General features: G+C 34.2%; 1 protein-coding gene and 1 pseudogene across 1 annotated transcript; both read left to right on the top strand.

Moving 5' to 3' along the window:
- Positions 1–893: 893 nt before the first annotated feature.
- On the top strand, positions 894–2,917 carry LOC125579905. The gene is made up of 4 exons (XM_048743813.1): positions 894–1,208; positions 1,396–1,577; positions 1,730–1,799; positions 2,318–2,917. The coding sequence occupies exons 1-4, from the start codon at positions 1,130–1,132 to the stop codon at positions 2,710–2,712; spliced, it is 726 nt and encodes a 241-aa protein (XP_048599770.1). The 5' UTR covers positions 894–1,129; the 3' UTR covers positions 2,713–2,917.
- Positions 2,918–3,104: 187 nt separating this feature from the next.
- On the top strand, positions 3,105–13,155 carry LOC106411370 (annotated as a pseudogene).
- The last annotated feature ends 5,446 nt before the right edge of the window (positions 13,156–18,601 follow it).

Genomic DNA, 18,601 nt, shown 5'->3' with positions numbered 1-18,601 from the left:
TACCATTAAATTAGACCATAATATGCTGTGTAAATTATATGTTCCTACTCAACATATATAACTCTTATAAAATGCACACACAATATAAAGATGATGTTGTAATATAGAATATACATACAAAATTTTAAAGAAACAAATTGATCAATTATGTAATCGTAAACAAAAAACATTCACTTCTTAGATATAATACAACTTTTAACTTAATAACGCATCAAAATCAATTAAACATTTTTACTAACCGAAAAAACCCGCGCTTCAAAAGCGCGGGTCAAAATCTAGTATATAATTATATTTCAGACCTGGTAGTAGCTAAGTGTAGTTAAAAATAAACTTTTTCTTTGGTGTTAGATCATTTCAATTACTTAATCAAATACGTTTATATCTAATGCGTTTTGAAATTGCCGACATTTTTTTACAATCCACATATGATAGTTTCTGATTCTAGTATACATTGACTGAGTCAAGTTATTAAGATTGTTTGCTAAATTTGCCTAAAGGTGGACTGTAAGAAAAGAACATATAACAGCATGATGTGATATCATAACCTTTAGCCATTATTAGGTCCCCCATCTAACCAAACTCTAACAAAAATTCAAACACCTTCTTCTACATAAAAATCTCATAATAATTTTCCACTTAACCATGCTATTATTTCACGGACGAAATGACATAATTATTTAACAAAAAAAAAATTAATTTTGTTTCTAACAGAATGACTTTGAATTCATTTTAGCTGCACAAGTACGTTTTGAATTAATTGAACTCGCGAAACAACTTATATTATAGATCATTTGGCGAAAAAGTATTTAAGTTTCAGTTACAAAAAAAAAAAAAAAAGTATTTAAGTAATCATAAATCATGTTCATGCCCCAAAGAGAAAAAAGGACACTATCCAACAACTGTTCTTTTGCTTTATTTTTCCTACCGTTGACTGTATTGAGCACAATCTCTTCTTCATCTTCTAAAACTATCCACTGCTTTTTAACTTTATCTTCCAAATTCTATTGTTTTATTTAAATTTACTTTCACTTTCGACACACAACACCAAGATAAATAGGCAGCCATATAGGTTTTCGTTTTACAAAACATTTAGCAAATCATTCAGAAAGAAAAAAAACACAAATTTAACATGAGTGAGCTTCTCTACTCTTTACCCACTTGGGATCTACATAACCTTGGATCACTCTTCAAGCCTGACTTCAATCCTGGTATCTACATACATACATACATACATATATCATATATATATATGTTATTTATCTCTCTCTCTGCTATATTATATATATCTTTGTATAGACGTGCATGTAGTTATTTACGATTATGCGATGAAAAATATAGAAGTGAAATGTGTGTTATAAATTTTCTCACAAAAAAGAAGTGTGTTATAAATTGCAGATGCATGTGGATACATAAATGGATCGCCGCAACATATTTACAAATCACCGGAGATGGATTATTCCGACGTCTCCACAGGTTACCTTGAGGACGCACTTATCGAGTCTTGTGAGAGAAGCAAAAGAAGACGTCTTTTGTTCGAGGATCCATCAAAATCTCTTAACGATAGCTACTCATCGCAGGTTTGAGTTTGATAATTTATTTTATTATATCTGTCTAATGATTTATTGAATTATTTCCTAAAATTCTATACATATTCTCCTCGATTATCATTTCCAAATGATTTTGCAACAATATAAATTAAATTTAAAAATGTTGATCGTTGAAAATGCAGAACGATTGGGGCCTGCATGAGAGTTATAGCTGTTTGGAAAGTCAGTTTGTCACTCCACCTGTTAACACAGGTGAGACCTACTTTATTATGTTTTTATACAATTTTTTTAGAAGAAACTATTATTTTAACTAATTGTCGGATATTTACCAAAAAAAAGAAAAAAAAAACTAATTGTCGGATCTTGTTCCCGAAAAAAAAAATTAATTGTAGGATACAAAATAATTTTTTTTTTAAATCAGCAGGATGATGTTATTTATTTTATTTATTTTTTGAATAAAATGTTAAATTTGATTTTAAAAAATAAGCAGGATGATGTTTTTTTTTTGTCAACTAAGCAGGATAATGTTATTCTTTTACTGGGATGACTTTTGAATAGTTCTAAATTTTGAAATGACAATGCATTTCTAAATTCCGCAATAAAAAATAAAGGAAATAATTTCATGCGGTCCATATGACAATACGTGTTTAGAAGTTAGTTTGCTGGATTTCTAGCCAACACGTCGATTCTATTTGCACTCTTAACTTTATGGTCTCATTTCAAAGTAACCTACTAACATAAAACTTGTTGATTCATCTTCGGATGTACAGATGAACGTATGAAAGGAAAACTTAGCCTTGAGGAGCCGATAATGACCGTCTACGAGTCTCCCGATTTTTCTGTTTCTCCTGACAAAATCTATGTCCGAGAAAAATCTACAACCGAACCATCTTCGTCTAATTGTATTAATAAGAACAAAGGACTAGTCTATCCATTTGGATTGGTGAAACCAGGTGGTCGAGAAGAAGACATAACCCTAAATGACGTAAATAAGAGGATTCTAATGCCACCGGCTCGACCGGTTCGACATCCCGTTGGAGACTTTGCCTCTAGACCGTGCATCTCGACACATGGGCCAGGTCTCTCCGGTAAAACCGTGGTGGCTCTTACTAGGATCCAAACACAAGGAACGGGTACAATTACTATAATCAGAACTACGGGGTGAATTATTTAATAGTAGTAGTCAGTTGTGGTTGTATGTGTAATATAATTGAGGTTAACTGTAGAATAGAAAGCCAAAGTAATCATTGGCTATGAGAGAAACTTTCAACTTTTGTAAAAAGAAAATAGGGAGGTATAATTCGAAAAATGCTGTACAATATAACCGGTGGATTTTTCAGATATGAATACTCACATTACCTTCTTTTGAATTTCTTGATATTGATATTGAGTTTTTTAAACTATTTTATCATATTTTCCAAAACATGTTATTTATTAAGAGAATTACATCACAGGCTAAATATATAAAGTGTGATACGTACAGAAGAATAAAGAAAAAAAAAACAAAGAATAATTAAATAAAGCAAAAAATGAAATTCTAAAATGAAAAAAGAAAAGAGTAAAAGGTTAAAAAGATAAATAATATGAAATATTTAAATGTTTTTGGTTAAATATTTTTATTTATTAGTTTAAAACAATTCTTAATGATTTTTATAAATGATTGGTACTCTGTTTTGGAACATAACAACATATTAATTACAATTTATTCAAAGAAAAAACATATTAATTACAAGAAAATATAAAACTCTCGAGTCTAGAATTAATTACTAGAAGAAAATATCAGAACTTTATCGAATGAGGTCAGTACTTACTCAGTAGTGTTGAAATAAAGTTCACTAGTGTTTGACAAAAGATGAAAGTTCGTCAGTATTATAATAGCCGCATCTCGTTTAGGTCCAATCTTTATCAGCTTTAGATCACCACCGTTGTTTGATGTATATATTGACGAAACCACACGACGAGGATCAAAGCTCATGACGTCGTGCTTTTGTTATGTTACGTATGTCGGCATGAGTTAATACGACAAACAAAAAATGTATAAGAAAAGTGGTATGTGACCTATATCCATATTGATAGTGCATGCATGTGTCTCATCGTGGATTTGGTTAAAACTAGTGATATTTTTGTAATATGTTAGCTATTTAACCTTTTTTCTTCTTATACTTGAAGATCTTGAACCGAATGCAAAGACTACTTGTCTTTTTTAAACACTATTTTAAAGGATTACAAGTAGGATCAGAGTAAATCCCAATAAAGACAGGGTTTAAAAACAGACTAGACAAAACATACTTTAAACATAAAAATATCTGAACCCAGTTGAAAACCCAATAGCAATATAGGATTGAAAGAGATTCTCAGAGACCACGCTATTAGCAATTTGGATAGTCCCTCCGAAAACTTTGCGTGATGCCCATAATACACGCCATTTCAAAAAACCTTGGAGCATTGGAATGAGCTTTGAGGTATAGAACTTGAGAGCTGGCCAAGCTGATGGCTTAACGATTGCAAAGACTACTTGTCTACTCCAACGTATCCGAAAAGTCGGTTATTATTTTATTTTTATTTTGCTAAGAAAACCGGTTATTATTTGAAACGTTAATATTGGCTAAACATTGCCAAACTCGTATAAAGAATTACGTGATTTATATTTCAACTCTGAGAGTCTGAGATACATTATTACACAACTGGTCATCATAAGAGTTCGACGGTTAACCATATTTTGTTTCTAATGCGAACATAACTTATAGTTCAAAAAGAAAACTAACATAAGTTTTGACGTCATTTCAGTGGAGTCGGGTCCATTTGTTCAACAACCAACCTATTAAAAAATTGACCGTAGCCAAAGGGGATAAAAAGAGAGGAGAAAATTTTGCGGTCTTACTTGTCGGGTTGTGAAGTCGTGGTTCCTGGTTACTAGTGGGGATGATATCGTTCGGCAGGCTATAGGCGGCAGCGATAGATCCGATTTGAGAAGACTGAGGGTCTTCGGGTTTTGAAGCGGATGGAATCGTCGGTTGGCCGAGGGCAGCTTCGATTTATCCAGATCACTGTGGTTCCTAAATTGGGAGGGTCTTGTAAATTGAGGTTTGTCTATAGATGTTTTCGTTGTGATGTTCTAGTTTCCCTAAGGTGCCCTGGTGTGGGCTGATAGGTTCTTTCTTAATCGTAATTGTTTTGTGTCTGTAAGCTGCCCTGGTGTGGGCTCAAGCTGCTCCGTTGTGGGTTAAAGTTGCCTTTTCTTTAGGCTTTTGTAACAAACTCTTGAATGAATGAATATTTTCAGACGGAAAAAAAAAAGAGAGGAGAAAATGAGCAAGGTAAACATGAATTGAATACAGTAAGAATTGGGTTTCAAATTGGCAGAAATTGTTAAACAAAATTTCTTTTTGTAAGAAGCAGGAAAACCAAATTTACATAAACTATTAAATAAAATGATATTAAGGAAATAGAGAATAAAGACGACAAAAAAACGTTTTTGTAAACATGACCATGGAGTCGAGATATGATATCTATTTCCTTAACATTTAATATTCGCTCCGTAAGTGCGACGAATCATAGTGGATATAGATTTTAAGATAAACTATGATAGAATTTCACGCGCGACTCGTGAACAGTCCTACAAACTATAATACTACAAACACTTTGGGATTAAAAACTTACATGTAACTAGTACTCTCTCTGTTTTAGATTACTTGTCGTTGTAGGGTAAAATTTTTGTTTCAAAATAAAGGTCATTTTATAATTTCAATGCAAAATTTATTTATTTTATATTTTAATTGGTTGAAATGTTGTTAGGTATATTGGTAATGATGTCTTTATCTAGTAAATATACAAAAATAAATGTTTTCTTAATATGTGTGCCGAAGTCTAAAACGAAGGAAGTAACTACTAAAAGTCGGAAAATAATGTACCACTAGAAATGGTGTTTAAAAAAATGTACTACTAGAAAACTAATCCATATATATTTGAAAGATTGGTGCTTTAGAACTTGCATTATATTCAAAAAAAATAAAAACATAATTTTGTTTATTAATTTTAATCAACTTTATTTGTTTTCTAATAAAATTCATTTACTTATATTTATAGATTTTAAATTATATGTTAGTTTTAAAATGCATCAATTAAATTTTAAAACATTATTTTTTGAAATACAGAAATAAAATCTGAAAGCCTTTAAAAACAGAAGGTATAGTAGAAACTAGAAAATAATATTATAAAAATCGATTATAGATGTTGTATTGCTTCATGTATTTTCCAGTCTTATATCTTCCATTCACAACAAGTATATTTCCAAAACATACAAAGAATACAAAATAACACAAATCATATAGTATAGTAAATTCAAATATCTTAATGTAAAATATTCATATGGCAAAAAAAATTGAATTTTTCACAAAAAAAAAAATTGGATTTTACAAGGAAGGCGACTCTGTCCCCCTTTACGCCAACAAGGTCGGCCCGTTTCACAATCCAAAGGTATAACGATCTCTACTCCACTGATTGATTATACTTGTGTGTGATGATGTTGATCGCAGTGAGACGTATCGGTACGAGCAAGATTGACTGCTTTTCACTGTGAATCTTGAGATCTTAGGGACTCAGTGTTGTTTATTTTGATCCATTGGTTTGGCACCTTGTTCGTTTCGTAAACTGGACGCAGCATCCAGACGCAGACGCGGACCGATGTTCGTTTGGCGCGAAATAGGAGGTTAAGTTGGACGCGGCATCCAGATTAATTTTGAAAACTCATCCGGATTTTTTGGGATTTCTGGATGAGATGTTTGAACGCTTCCAACTACAGCAAGCTCATCCAAATATCCAAAATTTCCAGAATGGCGAACGAACAACATCTGATTGCTGTATCCAATTACTGCGTGCGGATGCCGCGTCTGGAATTCTCATCCAGTTTACAAAACGAACAGGGCCGGTGTGAAAGATAAGAAGGAAGCTTTTGGTGAGGTTTTGAACGGTGACAGGCTCGTTACTGCTCCGTATAAGCTTAACTTCAGAGATGAGAAAGAACTGCAAAAAGAAGCTTAGCAGAAAAGAATTTGAACAGTTCCGAAGAGCTGTTGAGAAAGACTATTACTTTCAGATGTACTACGATGATCTTCCTATCTGGGGATTCATTGGGAAGTTTGACAAGGAGAACAAATAGGATCCGAGCGAGTTCAAGTACTTCCTCTACAAGCACATCCAGTTCGAGATTTTGTATAATAACGACTGAGTTAAATCAATGCTAGGATGGATCCTCATTCGCTTGTGGATCTCACTGAGGATAAGGAAGTTGATGCGGAGTTTATGTACACTGTGAAGTGGAAGGAGACGGAGACGGAGACTCCTTTTGAGAAGAGGATGGATAAGTACGCCATGTCGTCTTCTCTTCCGCATCACTTGGAGGTTCACTGGTTCTCTATCATAAACTCGTGTGTTACTGTCCTCCTCTTGACTGGTTTCCTTGCGACCATCTTGATGCGAGTCCTCAAGAATGATTTCATGAAGTAAGTTTTAAAAAATGCTGACTCTTGATTTAACTATCCTCGATTATAAACTTGTTTCTCGACTTGTAAGGAAACTGGATGGAAGTACATTCACGGGGACGTGTTCCGGTTCCCGAAGCACAAATCTTTATTTGCTGCATCACTCGGTAGCGGGACACAGTTGTTCACTCTGTAAGCCTCTCTTCATTTCATGCCCATGGCTTTTTTATTACCGATAACTAACAATATTATCCCTCGTATGTCATCAGCACCATATTCATCTTCATGCTTTCACTTGTTGGTGCGCTCTCTCCATACAACCGAGGAGCACTCTTCACCGCTTTGGTCGTTATCCACGCTCTAACATCTGGAATAGCGGGATACACCGCCTCCTCTTTCTACTGCCAACTCGAAGGAAAGAACTGGGTAAGTAGAAAACACCAAACCCTTCCTCTCAAGTTCACTATTTTAAACACAAAGCAATTAAACATCCTCATTTAATCTTCTCAGGTGAGAAACTTGTTACTCACTGGAGGTCTCTTCTGTGGCCCATTATTCCTCACCTTCTGCTTCCTATACACCGTCGCAATCGCCTACAGTGCAACCGCAGCTCTTCCCTTCGGAACCATCGTTGTGATCGTCCTTATATGGACACTAGTGACCTCGCCTTTACTTGTATTGGGTGGCATCGCCGGTAAAAACAGCAAAGCGGAGTTCCAAGCTCCAGTCTAAGTATCCACGTGAGATCCCGCCACTCCCATGGTACAGGAGTGCTATACCTCAGATGGCCATGGCTGGTTTTCTTCCTTTCAGTGCCATCTACATCGAGCTATACTACATCTTTGCCAGTGTTTGGGGCCATCGGATCTACACCATTTACAGCATCCTCATCATCGTCTTTATCATCCTATTGATCGTTACCGCTTTTATAACCGTTGCCCTCACTTACTTCCAACTCGCCGCTGAAGATCACGAAGGGTGGTGGAGGTAAGATCACGTTGCTGCACTTTTATTACATCCTTCGCAGAGATTTTGAATCTTTTAATCTTTATTTGCAAATCATTCCTATGCGGTGGGTCGACTGGTTTGTTTATCTACGCGTACTGTTTATACTATTACTATGCGAGATCAGACATGTCTGGTTTCATGCAAACATCTTTCTTTTTCGGTTACATGGCTTGCATTTGCGACGGGTTCTTCCTCATGCTTGGGACTGTTGGCTTCCGTGCCGCTCTTCTCTTCGTCCGTCACATTTTCGATTAAATGCGAGTAAAACTGTTGCTGGCAACCACACACTCTCAAAGCTTCACTTGCGATTCTTTTGGGTAGAACAAAGAAGATGAAGAAAGAGATCCGTACTTTAGGTTGTTGGATAAGCTTCAAAAGATAACTTGGTGATTAAGTTATTCATTAAAGATAAGTAGAATAACTTATAGGTTTAGGATAAAGATAAGGATTCCTAGATATACATGTAATAGGAAAAGCTAAGACCTATATAAAGAGATCTAAGTTAAGAGGATCAATAGTAAGAAAGAAAGAAAGCTAAGAAAGAATTAATAAAACAAAGAAACCGTTTTGTTAAGTTTGTGTTCTTGGCTACTTTATTTGGTATCAGAGCAACCAGGTTCATTGTTCTTTTGATAGTCAAGATAATACGATGGAGGATTCTAAAGCATTGGTGAAATTGAAGGAGTCCGTTCCGAGTGCGGTCGTATGTCCGATGCTCACGTTGACAAATTATACGGTGTGGGTGATGCGTATGAAAGTTCTTCTTCGTGTCTACAAAGTATGGGAAGCAATAGATCCGAGAACAGAGGAAGCAGAGAAGAATGATATAGCTACTGCTCTTCTATTCCAATCCATACCAGAGAATTTGTTAATGCAAGTTGGTGATCAAGGAACTCCAAAGGATATATGGGAAGCTATTAAATCGAGGAATCTTGGGGCAGAGCGCGTAAGAGAGGCTCGTCTCCAGACCCTAATGAACGATTTTGATCGCCTAAGGATGAGTGATTCGGAGACGATAGATACTTTCTCAGGAAGGTTGTCGGAACTTGCGTCTCAAGCAACTTCATTAGGTAAAAGCATTGAAGAACCTAAGATTGTGAAGAAGTTGCTTAATAGCCTACCTAGAAGCAAGTTTATTCACATAGCAGCATCATTGGAGCAGCTGTTAGACCTAAACACAATAAAGTATGAAGATATTGTGGGGAGGCTCAAAGCTTATGAAGAACGAATAAAGGAAGAAGAAGCACATGAGCAACAAGGCAATCTTCTTTACTCCAACTCTGGAAATTCGTATGGCAACAGAGGAAGAGGAAGAGGAACGAATCGTGGACGAGGTAGAGGTAACAGAGGAAGAGGACGAGGTAGAGACAATTCACAAGAGAGAAGCAAGGAAAAGAAAGACTACTCTCAAATTGAATGCTTCAACTGTCACAAGAAGGGACACTTTGCCTCTGTATGTCCCGATAAACAGAATGAAGAAGAAATAAATAAGACAGAGACTGAAACTGCAGATACGTCTCTGTTTATGCACGAAGTTGTATTTCTAAACGAAGAGAAGGTGATGCCAAAAACGTATGAATCAAGCAAGAAGGAAGAAGGAATCTGGTATCTAGACAACGGTGCAAGTAATCATATGACTGGTGAAAGGTCATACTTCTCTGAGCTGAATGAAAAAATAAAAGGAAAAGTAAAGTTCGGAGATGGATCCTGCGTCAGCATCAACGGCAAAGGATCAATACTATTTGAGGCTAAGACAGGGGAGCAGAAGCTTCTACGAGATATTTACTTCATACCTGAACTAAGGAGTAATATTCTAAGTCTAGGACAAGCTACGGAACAGGGTTGTGAAGTAAGGATGAAGGATGACTACTTGACATTACAAGACCCTAATGGAAGATTGCTTGTGAAGGTACCAAGAGCTCCTAACCGACTATACAAAATCAGTTTGAAAGTCGGCAAACCAGCCTGTTTTCTTGCGAGACTTGATGATAAGCAATGGAAGTGGCACGCAAGACTCGGGCACATTAGTTTTAAAACCATAAAAGCTATGGAGTCGAAGGAGAGAAACAAATGTGCGATTCGTGTCTAGTTGGGAAACAAACTCGACAGGCTTTTCCAAAAGCAACGAGTTACAGGGCTTCTCGTCCGTTAGAGTTGATTCATGCAGATCTTTGTGGACCAATCTCACCGGCGACGCAGTCACACAACAGATACATTTTCGTCATTATAGATGATCACACAAGGTATATGTGGTCAATCTTATTAAAGGAAAAGAATGAAGCATTTGAGAAGTTTAAGTCCTTCAAGTCACTTGTTGAGAAGGATATCAACAAGGAGATTGCAACCTTAAGAACAGACCGAGGTGGAGAGTTCACCTCAAATGAGTTTCAAGAGTTTTGCAATAAGAAAGGGATCAAACGCCACTTGACAGCGCCATATACGCCACAACAGAACGGTGTGGTTGAACGTAGGAACCGTACACTGATGGAGATGACAAGAAGCCTTCTAAAAGCAATGAAAGTCCCTAATTATATGTGGGGAGAAGCAGTTCGTCATGCCACATATCTAATAAATCGTGTTCCCACAAGAGCTTTGAAGAAACAAACACCTTACGAGTGTCTAAAGAGCAGGAAGCCAAGCATTGCTCATCTCAAAGTCTTTGGATGCACAGCACACGCAAAGATCGACTCAGGGCAACTAAGAAAACTTGATGATCGATCAATAAAGCTGGTGCATCTCGGTATAGAACCAGGAACGAAGGCTTATCGTCTTTATAGTCCAATCACGAGAAGAATAATTGTAAGTCGTGATGTGGTCTTTAATGAAAAAGAATGCTGGAACTGGAAGGGAGCTGAAACAGAGGAGATAAAAGAATCAGGAATGTTCAGAATGACATGGGGAAACGCCATGGACAACGGCTATGGTCCTTACTTGGTCAGCACACAACAAGAAGAAGACGTGGCTGAGGGGGTTGAAGCGCAGACAACTCAAAACCCTGACGTTATCAACACAAACACGGACCAAACCGAACCTCAACTCCCTAGAAGATCGACTAGGCAAGTGAATCGTCCAAGTCATCTTGAAGACTACATCCTGTTAGCTGATCTAGAGTGCGAGATTCTCCTTCTCTCACTCGAAGACGAGCCACGGAACTATCAAGAAGCAAAGAAGTTGGTTCAGTGGACAAATGCCTGCAAGGATGAGATTGACTCCATCAACAAGAACAAAACGTGGCATTTAGTTAATAAACCATCAGGAGTTAAGATCATAGGTCTTAAGTGGGTGTTTAAAGTTAAGAGAAACGCAGACGGCACAATCAATAAATTCAAGGCAAGGCTGGTCGCAAAAGGATATGTGCAAGAACATGGAGTGGATTATGATGAAGTTTTCGCTCCTGTTGCTCGGCTAGAAACTATAAGACTTCTGATCGGAATGGCTGCAATAAAAGGATGGGAGATTCATCATCTCGACGTCAAGACGGCGTTCTTACATGGTGAATTAACCGAGGATGTATATGTATCGCAGCCTGAGGGTTTTGAAAAGAAGGGAGAAGAACACAAGGTTTTCAAACTCTCTAAGGCTTTGTACGGCTTAAAACAGGCTCCAAGAGCTTGGAATACAAAGCTCAACAAGATTTTGACTGATATGAAGTTTATAAAGTGCTCAAAAGAGTCATCAGTCTATCGAAAGAAGGAAGGAGACAAGCTACTCTTTATTGCTATCTATGTCGACGATTTATTTGTAACAGGAAACTCAATGAAAGCCATCATAGAGTTCAAGAAAGGAATGGCAAGTAAGTTCGACATGTCTGATCTAGGGAAGCTGACTTACTATTTGGGTATTGAAGTGAGACAAAGTACTGAAGGTATAATGATTAAGCAAGAAGCATATGCTAGTCGGATCCTAAAAGAAGCTGGGATGAACGACTGCAATTCAACTCAAGTGCCCATGGAGTTTGGCTTAAAGTTATCAATGGCTGATGATGAAAAAGAAGTCGACGCAACATTGTACCGAAGAAGAATAGGGTGTCTCAGGTATTTAATGCATACGAGACCTGATCTTGCGTTTGCAGTGGGGATCTTAAGCAGGTATATGCAGTCTCCAAGAGAGCAACACGCAAACGCCCTGAAGCAAGTTCTAAGGTATCTAAAGGGAACTCTTGGCAATGGCTTGGTGTTCAAGAAAGGAGGAACGCAGAAGCTCGTCGGTTTTAGTGACAGCAGTCACAATACCGATCCAGATGACGGGAAGAGTACTTCAGGTCACATGTTTTTCTTTGGAGACACTCCGATAACGTGGTGTTCCCAAAAGCAACAAACGGTGGCCTTATCTTCCTGCGAAGCTGAGTACATGGCAGCTACGGAAGCTGCAAAGCAAGCCATTTGGCTTCAAGATCTCTTAAGTGAAGTTACAGGAAAAGAGCAAGGAAGAACGAAGATCTATGTTGACAATAAGTCAGCAATATCACTTGCAAAGAATCCAGTCTTTCACCGTAGAAGTAAGCACATACAAAAGAGGTTTCATTTCATCCGTGAGTGCGTTGAAAAGGAGCAAATTGAAGTGGAGTTTGTACGAAGCGAAGATCAATGTGCAGACATCCTAACTAAAGCGTTGGCGAGGACAAAGTTCAACGACATGAAACAGAAGATTGGAGTACAAGAGACATTCAACAAGAGCTTGAAGCTTAAGGGGTTGAATGTTGGATAAGCTTCAAAAGATAACTTGGTGATTAAGTTATTCATTAAAGATAAGTAGAATAACTTATAGGTTTAGGATAAAGATAAGGATTCCTAGATATACATGTAATAGGAAAAGCTAAGACCTATATAAAGAGATCTAAGTTAAGAGGATCAATAGTAAGAAAGAAAGAAAGCTAAGAAAGAATTAATAAAACAAAGAAACCGTTTTGTTAAGTTTGTGTTCTTGGCTACTTTATAGGTAAGTAGATAAAGACGCTGTTTTAAAGCCACAGATCGAAACATCAAATGACTTTTTAAGGTTTTATATTCGTAAGTTTGTGTCTAATGTTTATGTTGAAAATTGTTTTGCTATAGGGAGTCTCTTATACTTTAATGTTTTCTATCTTTTTGGGTAATTAGTTAACTACATTGTTTCTATAATGTTCTTCGTTTCTTGAGTTCACTACATAAAACATGCTAGTTTCAGACAGTAATAAATCTCAAAACAGAGAGAAACTAGAGATGAATAAACGATATCATAGTAACTTATATTCTTAATAATATAAAAACATAAAAACAGATTTGGTGAATCGTAAGTACCTTTGATGTACTAGTAGTAATCCCTTCCTATTCAAACGGTCGTAAGTGAGTTGTTGACAAATAGGAAGTAACTTTGGTTGTTTGGGCGGTCGAGGTTCGTGCGAGGAAGATTGTTGAAAGAGGAGTGTGATTAAGTGTTTAATGAACTAGTTAGCGAAAAATTAGGTTGAAGTAAATCACAGTCGATTATAAGTTTTAAAGAGGCTTTGAATACGACAAAGAGAACATATTATTTTTGTTGATGAAGTCATATATTCGATTACTATTCTGTGGTTATATATGATGAGGTTATATATGCGATCTATCAGGAGTGTCAAAATGAGCTAACTCGCTCAATTCAGTTCAGCTCATAGTGAGCTCGACTCTTTCGTAAACTAGTTCAACTCAGCTCAACTCATTTATTATATGAGCTTCAATATGTAAACTCGAATTCAAATCATCTAAATCATGAGTTAAATGAGCTAACCCGTAATCTAAATAAAAATAACAATTATAAAATAAAATTGTGATAGAATAACTTCTATAGTAAAAAATCCAAAACATAAATATTAAATACTAAATAAAAACCAACACATGACAAAAATAAAAAAAACAACACCTAATATAAATTAAATTAAATTAAAGCAAAACTAATGATCCAAATCTCTATTCTTCATGAGAGTCTTGAGCCAATTCATCTACGATGTCTTATATGTATGTTTACATTTTAATTTTAGACGATAAATATGATTAATATAGATATTATCTTTTAAGAAGATTTGGTTTGACATTTTAATTTTAGAAGATAAATATGATAAATATAGAAATTATCTCTTTTTACATAAAAAATATAAATTATCCAGATATAATATATAAAATATATTATATTATTGTAAGTAGAAAATAAACAAGCTCATGAGTCAGCTCATGTTCATTAAATATCGTTCATATAACTCATGATCTAATTTAAGCTCGATCATTAAACTCATTTATTAATGAGCTTAAAATATAGAGATCGTACTAAAACGAGCTGAGCTGAGCTGAGCCAGATCATGAGCTATAGATCATTTTGACACCCCTAATGCGATCGCATGCAACTCGATTCATTCCAAAGGTCTTTAATGTCCTCCAAACCGCATCGTTTGTATATGCGACTTGACGAGCACGCCTTCGTTTTAAGTTGTCTCCCTAAATATAGGTTCACACTTGATACGTCGCTCGCATTTGTCAGACTTCAAAGAAGACCCACATCTTTCTTTTGAGCTTTTGAGATATGATGAGCTTTTCTTTGATTTGGGCTGAGCATTGATAGAGTGCGAAATTCTCCTTTAATAAAACGAGATGCAGAAGATGCAAAGATGATTCACAAACCGTTAATTTTACTACAACTTAAATGTAAGAAGGAAAAAGAGCCGTTGAGTACTAAAAACAAAGATTTGACGAGAAGTATATATTTTCTATAAACCAGTTACCAGAGCTTAAATCACAAAGCAATGGTTTGCTCAAGGGTGGACGTTGCATATCCGTTTGGGTTCAGGTATATTTGAATTTGAAATTTTTGGGATTAAAGATTTAGACTCCAGCTTGAATATTTATAAATTTTGGTTTGGTATTTGTAATGGACCCTTGCGGATCGGTTCAGGGCACTCATTGAAAATTCAAATTTACCTTAAAATCTTCAAAATCTGAAAATAAAAGATAATAAAACATATAAATGTGAATATTATATGACCAAATATCTACAACTAATATGAAAATTGGTTTGGTTTGGATATTTTGGTGGAGAATTGGTAGGTATTTAGGATATTTTCTCTCTTTTGAGTATTTTTGGCTTTTTATTTTTATGTATGTTGATAATTTTTAGATATTTTCAAGTATTTGGATATTTTGCATATTGGATCTAAAAATAAATAATATATTAAAACATATAATTATGGTTCAGATATTTTCGGGAACATAATTATGATTTAGATATTTTTAGGTATCCGAAATATTTTGGTTCGGGTCGAATTTAATTCCGATTTTGAATGCATTAGAATTTTGGATCCATCCAAGTATTTAACTAGTTTCAGTTTAGATTTGGATCTGTTTTGGATCAGATTCTGCTTAGTTTTTTGGATGTGGGTGTTTTTCCCAACCCTAGATTTGATTAAGAAGAAAAACACTATAATATTAGATGACTGCAGGATTGTTAATCAGAGTTTAACTTGGTTAAATATATGTATGAAAATTGTATAGATATACAAGTGGGTTGGCTGAAAAGCCTGAAATATATTTGAAATATTTAGAAGACTTAGACCCATAATAATATTTATCGTTCAGGCCCATGAGGTTTAATCATTTTCATCCTTTGACATGTAAACTCATGTATGTATTAAGGTAGGTATGGGCGTTCGGGTCTTCGGATCGAGTTCGGATCGGTTATTTTCGGATCCGAGTTTTTTTGGGTCTAGATTTTTTCGGGTATTAAATATTTAGATCTAATAGGTATTTAAAAATTTTTGGTTCGGGTTGGTTCTTCTCGGATCCATATCGGATCCGGGTTGGGTTCGGGTATTTAGGATCTGAAAAGGACATGATATACTCAATTACATCAACTTTAGTTGAATATTTGTCATATATATCTAAAATTTTACAAAACAACTTAAATGAAACTATTAATAATTAAAATAAAACATTCTAAAACTCTAAATTTTACATTTTAACGCTTTATATTACTTAAAAAATATTAAAAATTAATAACAAATGTTGTTTACAAAAGATATTTCAACTAAAGAAAAAATAATATATATAAAATAGAACACAAAACATCATAGTTTTAGATATACATGTTTTTAAATCGGGTACAAATCGGTTCTGTCGGGTCGGGTCCATTCGGATCGGTTCTTTTCGGATCCGGATCTATTCGGATTGGTTTTTTTTGGTTCCGGTTTTTTCGGATAAGAAAAATTTAGATCCAAAGGGTATTTGTAAATTTTTGATTCGATTTTGGGTCGGGTATTTTTGGATCTGTTTCAGTTCGGGTCCGGGTTAAAATGCCCAAGCTTATATTAAGGAACAGAGAAATATAATATCTTAGTCGGAATTCACGTGTGACAAGACATCTCATGGTCTAACTTTAAAGGGTGATTTAGTAATTTACAAAACTGAGTAAAGGATATTGCAGGGCGGGGTATATTTGTCTCTGCGAATCATACTGGATAATACGACTCAAATTGTTTTTCTCTTTCCTCTGTTACATCGAAAAGGTAAATAAATAAATTTTGTCTTACTTTCCTTGTTTACTGTTAATTTTAACTTTTTATCACTTTTCCTGGGAGAAAGCACCCATAACTATAATTGATCAAATGGGTAAATAAATATAATAGTATAAGTTTTCAAAAGAATATTGATGTATTTTTGTTTTTTATATGTCTCAATTTTGAATTTTGTTTCCTGGCTTATAGCTAACAATGCCACAATGCATGTTTCATTTTCTGTGTCTCTGACATTTTCTTTCAGCCTTATCTCTTTTGTGGAATACAATTTTTGTTTTTATTACTGAATGTAAATTATTTCGTTTATTAACAGTAAAGGAAATGGTAAATTAAAGAAACTGAGGTATACCAAAATAATTCTTAATAGTTTAGAGAAATAAATGCTAATACAGTTGAATTGTCACATCTTATAAAAGGGTGGAGAAATAAATGAAAGCAAACAAATACTAAATTTTCAGTTACAAAAAAAAAACTAAATCTTGGATCATTGATGCAAAGATTATAATATCGATATCAGTTATCCCTTATATATTAAAGGAGAAGCATTGTAATAAATGCATTCACACTATAATAGACACGTGGCAGCCTCACAATGATTTGATAATAAATATGTTAACGCGTTCACACTATATTCATAAATGTGTTCACACTATATTCATAAATATGTTCACACTATATACTTTGTATTTTTTTTTGAATATAAAACTCATATGCATGGTTCCAATAAAACTTTGGATTTTTCGGTTCGAATCAAAACAAATAACGAATCAAAAGCTAAACTATATATATATTATTTTTATTGTTTACCGATAAAGTTGGGCAAAATATTTATAAGTTTTGATTCAATTCGTTATCCTTTTTGAATTGAACCAAAAAATATGGATATCCGTAACTTTACAAAGCAAATCAACTACTACAATTAAAGAAAAGCAAATCACAAATACCAATATTTTTAGGAGCGATTATCAAATTCGATCTATTATATGCATATATATACATATATGTACAGAATTATATATATATATATATATATATATGTTATATATATTATAGTTTATATAAGTTTTACAATATTTTTATAAATTAAATTTATTATATTAGGTATTAAAATTTAAAAAGTAAATAATATTTTATTTTTGTAATAAAACGTTATTATTAAATTTTCAATTATTTTTTAAATTTTATTTACGGATCAAATCGGATATTCTTTAAAATTCTAAATCATTTCGAATATCATAGTCACCGACTATCCAAGTGGCTAAAGATTGAATCGACATGAATGCCTCCAAATACTCGGATATTCGATCTGTGCCCACAACTATTTATGGATACAGTTGAGTTTTTTATATAAAAAAATTCACTAATGTCAAGGCCTTTTAATTTTTAATTAATTTTAATTTTATCTTTCATGTATTATTTAGAACAAAAATGTCATTAATATTAATTAACAATATCTTTATATATTTGTCATTTATTTTTATATACTTTTACATACACATACATGTGCACCTTGAGGTGAGCACTTTATAAGTGTTTACCACTACTGAAGTATCTATTTTTTTTCTGGAAGTTGAAATATATTTTTTCTTAATGCTTCTTTCACTACCGACCAAATTGTAGTGAAATGATTAGTCTTAATAATTTTATTTTCTTTTTCTTGAACTATTATCCGTTTACAAACTATAATATGAAACTATTGATTCGACATGACGATTATCTAAAATTTATAACATAAAAATAAACAAATAATAATAGTTTTTGGTTTTTACCAAAAAAAACTAAAAAATCAAACATTCTAACAGAATAAACCAAAAAATAAGTTAAAACTGAACCAATATCCACATTAAAACTAGATTATCAGTTTTTAATATTCACATTAAAAAATTTAGGTTGATTAGATTTCAGATGATTTTCCGTATTACATGCTGCGTGTTTTAGCTGAAAATTTTACATCAAAAAAGTTATTGCATTATTACAGAAAACAATGGAAAGTGGCTAATTGGAAAATTACAAAGAACAAATTGCGACATGGGCAAACATGATCAAAGTAC

Source organism: Brassica napus, chromosome A2, assembly GCF_020379485.1.
Source record: "Brassica napus cultivar Da-Ae chromosome A2, Da-Ae, whole genome shotgun sequence".
In the NCBI taxonomy this organism is placed as follows: domain Eukaryota; kingdom Viridiplantae; phylum Streptophyta; class Magnoliopsida; order Brassicales; family Brassicaceae; genus Brassica; species Brassica napus.
The sequence above is the reverse complement of the archived record's forward strand: the minus strand, read 5'-3'. Positions and strand labels throughout refer to the sequence as shown.

Coding starts and splice junctions, on each gene's coding strand:
- LOC125579905 (XM_048743813.1), top strand. CDS start 1,130: ATGAGTGAGCTTCTCTACTCTTTACCCACTTGGGATCTACATAACCTT. Junction 1,209..1,395: donor CAAGCCTGACTTCAATCCTG/GTATCTACATAC, acceptor TATAAATTGCAG/ATGCATGTGGATACATAAAT. Junction 1,578..1,729: donor ACGATAGCTACTCATCGCAG/GTTTGAGTTTGA, acceptor TTGAAAATGCAG/AACGATTGGGGCCTGCATGA.